This window comes from Octodon degus, unplaced genomic scaffold (genome assembly GCF_000260255.1).
Source record: "Octodon degus isolate 3935 unplaced genomic scaffold, OctDeg1.0 scaffold00071, whole genome shotgun sequence".
NCBI lineage: Eukaryota > Metazoa > Chordata > Mammalia > Rodentia > Octodontidae > Octodon > Octodon degus.
Window position 1 is genome coordinate 2,227,420 of NW_004524647.1, and position 9,035 is coordinate 2,236,454.

General features: G+C 48.6%; 1 protein-coding gene across 1 annotated transcript in view; it reads left to right on the top strand.

The window, feature by feature from the left end:
* Acaa1 (acetyl-CoA acyltransferase 1) overlaps window positions 1-7,814 on the top strand; it is a 10,798-nt gene extending 2,984 nt beyond the window's left edge. Inside the window, exons 4-12 of the mRNA XM_004635234.2 lie at window positions 841-920; window positions 1,186-1,228; window positions 3,419-3,517; window positions 4,632-4,712; window positions 5,968-6,158; window positions 6,287-6,466; window positions 6,749-6,804; window positions 6,917-7,062; window positions 7,420-7,814. Coding sequence (XP_004635291.1) covers window positions 841-920; window positions 1,186-1,228; window positions 3,419-3,517; window positions 4,632-4,712; window positions 5,968-6,158; window positions 6,287-6,466; window positions 6,749-6,804; window positions 6,917-7,062; window positions 7,420-7,495 — 952 coding nt within the window. The 3' untranslated portion in view covers window positions 7,496-7,814. The remainder of the gene's footprint in view (window positions 1-840; window positions 921-1,185; window positions 1,229-3,418; window positions 3,518-4,631; window positions 4,713-5,967; window positions 6,159-6,286; window positions 6,467-6,748; window positions 6,805-6,916; window positions 7,063-7,419) is intronic.
* Window positions 7,815-9,035: the final 1,221 nt, after the last annotated feature.

The window sequence follows — 9,035 nt, forward strand, 5'->3', positions numbered from 1 at the left end:
AGAGACAGACAGAGACAGAGACAGACAGATTTTTTAATTTATAAAATGAAGGTAGCCAGGAGGAGTTCAAAGGGTCTAGGAAGCCATCTACCTGCAGAAGTCCCTGAATATTCTGGCTCTGTCCTTAGCTCAGAGGTTTACAAACCTGGCTGCACACTGGAACCACCAGAGTACATTCATTCCAAGTGGGATGAAGAGGGTCTGAAAATGTCCCCAGGCCTTTGTACTGTCAGCAGAGGCAGATTACCTGGCCTGAGAAGGGGACCCCTCTAGGTTCCAGGCATGGGCCCAGTGTGAGAGCCTGGAAAGCCCTAGAGCAAGAGGTATTCGAATGGTGGTGCCCAACAGAGATTTTTATCCCAGAGGAAACATGAAGACACAGCCATGGGGTGATTGTAAGACTTGAGTGAGAATTCTGCAGGCCTAATACTTGACATAATGCCTTCTGTGCTAGAGCTCTATCCCAGCAACAAGCCTACTTCTCTAACTCTGGAGAAAACCTATTTGTGTTTTTCATAATTGAATCTTCAAAGGGAGAGAGGAGAGAAGGAAGGATCCTGATGCCCCATATAGGCCTCCCTTGCCTTGGCTTCAGGGAAATCACAAGATGGGAAGGCATGTGTTTGTGGAGCCTCTGGAGTGAGTGCCTGCAGAGATGGGGTCTGCCTGGAAGCCCCTTCCCTGGTCTCTTAGATCTCACACAGGCAGAGCTGGCAGGTCCTCCCCATGGTGTGCACCTTCCAGTATGGGGACAGTCATGTGTCACTGGACTGCAGACCTGCTTTCTATAAAATTTTGGCAGGGCAGAGGGCTAACTTGAATCTCCAAATTCTCTTGCAGTGGCATTCCAGAGACTGTGCCTTTGTCCACTGTCAATAGGCAGTGCTCATCTGGGCTGCAGGCAGTGGCCAATATAGCTGGTAAGTTGTGACTGAGTTGTGTACTTGGCCCAATCCTGCCCCTGCTACTTCCCCTATGGGCATGGGTAACACCAATGGCCCCCGAGCCAGCAGTAAGCCTGTTGTAAGGGCTCTTGAGCACACAAGGAGTGCAAGAGCTTCAAGGCTTTTGAAGATACTTCTGGGTCTTCTGAAGCTGAGCTATGACAATAGAAAGCAAGAGGGTAAGGGGCTCTGCTGCTCACCAAGACACACAAAGGATGATTATGAAATGCTTCTGTTGCAGGTGGCATAAGAAATGGGTCTTATGACATTGGCATGGCCTGTGGGTAAGATTTTCTGTTTTCTGGAGCTTGCTAACAAACTGTGATGCTCAAAGTAATATTCCTCCCCTAAGTTCACAAGGACCATGACTGAAGGAAACTCCTTTAGCTCTCTAGGCATCTGGCTGAGAGTGGATTCCTTCAAATGCAGCCTAAAAGTTGCCCCACATCTGGCTGCTCAAGAATGGCTCCTGTCCCAGCACTTATGAGGGTGGAGAATTGTTCTCTTCCATGAAAAGAATACCTCTTTTTCATGGAAACCTCTCAGTGTGGGACATGTGGGAACACATAGCATACAACTTTTCTCATGTGACCTTTTGAGTAATGAAGTCGCTAAAAGTCAACAGCCCATTTGGGCTCCTTACAGGCAGTGACAACTCATTACTATTTACTAGGCTGTCTGTCCTCTTGTTCTCAGCATCATACCCAGCTGGAAACATCCTGCCATCTGCCAGGTTCTGACATGCAGAGGGAGATCTGTGGTTATGCGGTCACTGTCACCTCCACCTAGACAGAAACTCCATCTTTTCCTGCAGGGCATGACCCAGAGAGGAAGCATTCTCCAGCCCCTCCGGGAAAGGGGAGAGCCCTAGAGCCCTGGCTAGAAGTGTGTGGTGCTGCGCAGGCAGACTGAGGGAGGAGTGGCACCCATGGAAGACAAGCAGCCGGGTTCTTACAAGAAGCTCCTGCTGCCTTAAGTATCCTCCGTCCAGTGTTCTTGACAGGAAGACCTGCTGGCCCCTAGTCAGCTGGGTTGTCCTGACCTATGTCTCAGTAGGAAGACAGCCAAAGTCTACAAACATGCAGTCTCATGAGTCTAGGGCCACTGACCAGACTGCCCTTTGGTAGCTTTCCTGCTCCTGTGACAATCTTGTTCGGCACCTCAGCTTGTAACTTGAAAAGAAGGTCTGGAAGCCTTCGTGAGTTTCATAGGGAGCTTTGGATTCCAAGCAGGCTAGTGAGCAGGTGACGCCATCACTAAGGATCTGAGCCAGGAAGACATGCACATCACAGTCTGCTGATCTTGAAGGGTTTCAGCATGCAAAGTCACACAGGGAACCTGAGTCATAGTGAGTTCTGGGGCCAAGCTCCTTAAACAGCCACTATTGGCCATGTGCAGTTTCCTCCACACCAAGGATATCAGTGTCCTCATCATAAAGTAGGATTCCAAGCTCAACTCTATCATGGTTCATAAGAGGACTAAATGGAGTCATAATCCCATCTAATATCATGGAAGTTCTATCACGAATTTGTCATGTTTTTAGTACTCCAGTGCCTGAAAGAGTTCATACTGGTGCTGGGTCAGGAAAGCACTCAGCCAAGTTCCTCTATTATTTTTGAGGCCATTTTTCAACCTCTGCACTGGCCACTTCATTTTCTTTCTTTCTTTTTTTTTTTTTTTTACTTTTTAAAGTTTCTAATACTAGGAGAAAATATCATACGATGTCTTTTAAATAAATTGTAAGTCAAAGATATAGTATAAATCTTAGAACAAAAGTTAAGACTAGGCAATATTCAGAAAATTAAATTCTAAGTGACTAAAAATTAAATGTTTCAAAACAATTGAACTAAGAAAAAGTTTCCATAATAGCAAAGAAGTACTAAGAGTGAAACATAAGATAAATACTGGAATGGCAAATAAATGACCAGCACTTCTAACAGTTTGAGGATAGGATATCACACACCGTTCTAGTGTGTTGTGGATATGCATAATGACCATGACAGCTACTGACCGCCTCATTTTCATCTCACTCTCTCAAAAGTCATGTCTATGTAGATCAAGTCAGTCTTAGGTATCAGCTCTGTGCTCAATTTAAAGACATTAGTCTCTTCCCACACTGCATTTGAGGATCCTGAAGACAACCCTGGGGAACATTGGCTATATTCCCAGAACTCTGTTGGACACTAGAAACTATCCTTGGTAACTAGAAGTTGGCTGGTTCAGCAGTTGTATAGGGAAGTGTGGCCTTGCCTCTTGGAATGTGGGCAACTCATACCCTGTCTTGGGTGGATGAAGACAGGGCTCAACCACCCTACAACTCCTACCCTGCCTTGCTGTACAGGAGCCTTCTCCTGCCTCCAAGACATCCCACTGGACTCTCTGAGTGTTCTTAGGCTATCTCCTAGCTCTTGCCACTGCCCAGTTGCTGCAATTTCCTACTAAGGTCCAGAGACCCTCCTCCTTTTCATCTGCAGGGTGGAGTCCATGTCCCTGTCTGGGAGAGGAAGGCCAGGAAATTATACTGTACGCATGCTGGAGAATGACAAGGCCAGAGACTGCCTGATCCCAATGGGGTGAGTGCCCATCCATAGCTCTGTGTGCCTATGCCCTGCAGCTTTCTACTTGCCTCATAGCAGGGTCTAAGAATGTTCTCATCTCTGTGACTTGCAGTGCAAAGCCTTGGCCTGCTTTGTTTGGGTGTGGTAGACTCTGCAGGGACTGGGGCCATGGCACTCAAAATTTCCCTTGACCTCCCCATTCCTGAGACCAACAGGTGCCCATAAGCTTCTGCATTTCCAAACATAGGCCACCTTTCCTGCCCCTTCTGAAGAGTTCAAAGGAAGGATTATGGCATTGGACCCACATTGCCTAGGATGTGAAAGACTGTAGAGAACTTTTAATTCCTGAATATGTAGGTGAGAGACTCTGAGCCATTCAGATACAGCAAGGGAGCTGTATTATGCAGTAGTACCTCAGTTCACAAAGGCTTCCATTTGCAAACAATACTTGGCAAAAATTTTGTTTTTGTTTGCAAACTCTGCCTATGGTGACAAAAAAAAACAAAAACCACAGCCCTCTTTCCCACACAAACACAAACATGGCTATTTTTTCCATAATCAAGAACAAATTAAGTTTGTCAACTAAGGTATCATTATATTTGTCCAGATCTTGGTCTGCAGCCAGTGTTCCTGAGCTCTGCCCAACTCTTCACCCACCAAGACTCTAGGCAGGGTGTCCTGGCCTCAATGAATAATGAGAAGATTTCAGTTGGTAGATGGCAATATCTAGCCTTGAACCACAAATCAGATCTCCAGGAGCAGCCTGAAAAGTCATATAGAAGCTGTTAGAAGCAATTGGAAGTTACTCAACAAACCCTCATGTACTTCCTCCCCATACTGAAACAGGCCACCAAAGGGCTCTCCATGACAGTTTCCATGCAATCCGCCCTCCTTGGAAAGGATATCTTTGGACTGTGAGTGTCTAAGGATCCAGCCAGCATTGGCAACTTCCCATCTATGTCCACCCTCTAGGAAATGCTGTTTTCTGAGTCTTCACTGCTATCTCTGTCACTGAATTGGCCTCCTTCCCTCTGGCCCTTGAATTTCAGGAGTACAAGCATAGATCTACAACAAAACCATGCTCATAGGCTGAGACCCATGCCAACCTGGTCTGCTGTTTTTATCCTAGGATAACCTCAGAGAATGTGGCTGAGCGATTTGGTATTACCCGGGAGAAGCAAGATGCCTTTGCTCTGGCCTCCCAGCAGAAGTGAGTGCTACTTGGGGTGGGATGTCAAAAGGTTGGAGAACCAAGTTGTGAGGCCAACCTAGCTGGTCTGTGGGGAAGCAGTCCTTAGGATACAGCTCCCACAAGGGCTTTGCAAGACTCATGCCTCGGCCGGGGAGATGGTTCAGTAGAATAAGCGCTTCCCTGGCCAGCGCAAGGGCCTGAGTTCAATCCCCGGGTCCACAAAAAAAAAAAAAAAAAAGACTCATGTCTCCTGCTTCCAACCAGAGGTGGAAAGGGGCCATTGTGGGTAGAGGCTCTTCAGGTCTTCTGACTGATGTCATTCTTTGAGCGTCTCAGTGAGCCTAAATTTCCTCCCTGCTTAGTAGCTTAGTAGTCTTCTCTAACTAGTTGTGGCCTGGTGACTAGATATAGTAGTCACCAAACAAGTTGAAGGCTTTTAATCTGAGGAGGACAGAAGTAGGATAGATTTGCCATCCTAGCTTCTAGAGAAAGTCTAGATCTAGGAAAGCCCTCGATTCACTAGGGCTGGTACTCATATCAGAGAAACTAAGGTGCTCAGGCCTTCAGGCAGAAGTGGACTAAGCTTCCCCTCACTGCAGCCTTCCAGAGACCCAATAGTAAAGGAATAGGGTGACCTTCCACACAATTGGCCCCTCTGAGGCAGGAATTCTTAGCTTCTTGTGGCCAGGTGAGTCTGTTAGCATTTGATGCCAGCTATGGATTCCTTCTTATTTTTAGGCCCACGGGTGCTTATATTTTGAATCTGATCATGAGTCTCACCTAACAAAATTTCTGTTTCAAAGCTGTTTATATACATAAAAGCATCCAAAAATGATCACATTAAATTTGGGGAAACTGAGGATCCTCTAAAATACAGTTATTATTAAACAGGAAAGGTATCAGAACCCAGCATACATTCTTGAAGCTTGAGCCTCAGTTTAGCTGAGATAACCAAACACCATTAATCTTTCTTGGGTGGAGGCACTGAGGGAGAAGACACTACATCCCAAGTCTCTTCTCTACTTTGAGAATGGGATTGCTCCTGATTTGGAGCTTTGGGGCTGAGAACAATGGCAGAACAGAAAGCCACAGAAATACCTCCTCCTCCTGGGTACATGTGTGGGTCATGAGGAACATCCTAGAGCCCCCACAGCACAACAGATTTCCCCGTTTGAAGCCTGAGGTTAATGTCTGTGCAAATGAGCAAAGATAGCAATAGGGAGAAAGGTTACTCCAAAGGGAGACTCAATACATCTGTCCATGGTGCTGGCAGGGCAGCAAGGGCCCAGAGCAGAGGCTGTTTCCGTGACGAGATTGTGCCTGTCACCACCACCATTCGAGATGACAAGGGCAATAAGAAGATCATCACAGTGTCACAGGATGAGGGCATTCGCCCCAGTACCACCATGGCAGGCCTGTCCAAGCTGAAACCTTCCTTCAAGGATGGCGGCTCCACCACGGCAGGTGAGCCTAGCCTGGAACTGGGCAGTAGCCAGGCTGCGTATTTTTCTCTACAGGCCTGGAATAAAGCAGAGGGCGGTTTTCCTATGCCCCAGCCTGAGGCCACCTCACCCCCCAACATTCACCCCTAGGAAACTCTAGCCAGGTGAGTGATGGAGCAGCAGCTGTCCTGCTGGCCCGGAGGTCCAAGGCAGAAGAGTTGGGCCTTCCCATCCTCGGGATCCTAAGGTCTTATGCTGTAGCTGGGGTCCCACCTGACATCATGGGCATTGGACCTGCCTATGCCATTCCTATAGCACTGGAAAAAGCAGGTAAGGTGGCTCCTTCATTCTTTAGGCCTGAATCACCCTCCTGCTTTGCAGATGGGACTTGGGGAGACACTGGGGGTGACTCCATGGGTGTCACTAAGTAGAGATGCAGCAGGCTAGCACCTCATTCCCTGGCTCTTCCTAACCTCCCATCTGGGTCCTTCTTAATCCTCTGAAGAGACAGACAAATTGGGCACCTGTGGATTGTTGCATGGGTCAGAGCCCAGGGAGACACACAGCCTGCCCAGGGGCCACTGTTGGCTCAGATCCATATTTTGCCTGCAGGGCTGACAGTAAATGATGTGGACATCTTTGAGATCAATGAAGCCTTCGCAAGCCAGGTGAGCTTTTGTCTCTCCCCTTGCCTGGGTCTTGCCAGCCCAGAGGGAGCAACTGGGCAAGTGGTGCAGGAGGCTGGACAGAGGCTGCAGCTGCTGTTCTGGCTTCTTCTAGGCTGTCTACTGTGTGGAAAAGCTTGGCATCCCTCCTGAGAAACTAAACCCTCTAGGGGGCGCAGTGGCTCTGGGCCACCCCCTGGGTTGCACAGGAGCACGACAAGTCATTACACTGCTCAACGAGCTGAAGCGCCGTGGAAAGAGGTGAACTCACATGTCCTGGGGTATTTGTGGATATCATTAAGGATGCCAAAACCTAGGTGTCTGGGCAAGTCAGGATTAGGGAGATGAACACTCATGCACAGACACTCTGAGTTGGACTGTAGGAGTATGGTTTTTGTCTTCCCTGAGGAAGATTGCTTGAAAAGCAACACTGGCTGCAGAGAGAATCTGCTGGCCTGGGCATATAGCTAGGTGGATGGGGCCCAAACCCCCATAGATCTGGTGTGCTAGTTTGCCTCCTCTGTCTCCAAGAGGGCCTTGGTTGAGATGGTACAAAGGGGTTGTGGTGAGGCCTGTGCCCGGCATGCCTCTGCCTAACCACCAGTTTCACTTCCACAGGGCATACGGCGTGGTATCCATGTGCATGGCAACTGGAATGGGAGCTGCTGCTGTGTTTGAGTACCCTGGGAACTGAGGGACTGGCTCCAGGCTGTACCCAGACATCCTCTCTGGATGCCAGAGAGAGACGCTACAGAAGCAAGTTCAGATGACACTTCAGCACTGGTAGTATGGGAAGAACAGATAAATTAAGGCATTTTACAATGTTTGAAAATGTGAACACTGGTGATACAGTACAGGAACAGGTGGAAGCTTGGCTGAACCTCTCAAGATTCTCCTGATCTGGGGCAAAAGCCAGTGTGGATTACAAGGCCACAGGAGTTGTGTTAACTCCTGAGTGATGGAAACCCTTAAATCAGGGGTACAATGGACGAAATAAATTCTGTCTCCTCCTATTGGCAATGTGGTTTTATTTTCCCCAGGGCCAGCTTTTGCCTTGCTGCCCTCTATGGCCTAGGGACTTGGTCAGTCCCAGGGAGTCTGGGAGAGACTGCCTGGAAGTGAATAACACATGCAGGGTGATGGAGGTTGGGGAGGACTGGTAGGTCAGGCTTCTCTAGCAGTCCACTGATTGCAGAGCCGCAAAGGATCTATACCTCATAGTTTGGCCCTGCACCAAGAAGGAGAGACACCCAAAGGATCAAGCAGTTCCATTTATTGTTCTAGAGGATTTCATTTCCCACTGTCTTCTCTGTCTTCTCGTCTTGTCCTCATGACAGGACAGGGACCCTGGGGGATACTTGCAACTGGGATCTGCTCATCTCTGCAAGAACTGCAGCACTTATGTGTCCTCTCCCTGCATGGACATAGTTCCATTTTTGGGAGACTCTGCCCAGCCTCCCTGGGGCAGCAGATAGACAGGAGGGCACAACATACCCATTTAAATGGCCCAGAGCTCCATCAGCTGTTCAAATAGAGCTCCTGGGCCTGCCATTGATTCACAAAGCAGATACCAAGGTTCATCCAGGTTGTGAAGAGCTGCAGCTCAGAAATAATCAAGATGGCCTATAGGAGCACCACCTGGAGAGCAGAGCCTTTTACTTGGCAGGAAATGGAGCCACTGTGCCCACTGTCTTGGCCTCTCAGTTGGGGTGCTGGTACATTGGGAGCATTTCCACTTCTAAGGACTTACACTTCTGAACAGATCAGGGGCCACAGTCTGGTCCTTTGAAAGGGGCTGGTAATGCCATCAAAATATACAAGTGCCTAGTGGGATTCTGCAGATTTGCAGGCAAAGAATATGTCATCTGCCCCCCATAACCACTGCAGCCTATTCCCATGAAGCTCCATGCTCTGCTCCTGAGCAGATGAACCTTCTTTTCACCCATTACCTATTCTCGCTCCCAAGTAGGCCTAATTTGCAGTCCATGGCAGAGTCCAGGCTCACAAATATGGCAGAGTCACCATCCTTGAAGGGAGGCTTCAGGTTAGCCAGGCCCCTGTTATGGTGTTGGGGTGGATACCTTCACTGCGGGTCCCAGCGATGCTCCTCTTGGTACCCTTGTCCTCATGCTTGCAAGCACAACCTTCATACAGAAAACCTGTGCTCTGGGTCCTTGCCCCCCTGCAGGCACCAGACAGCCAGGCTCAGACCTGCCTCATCCCTATCCCCAGTA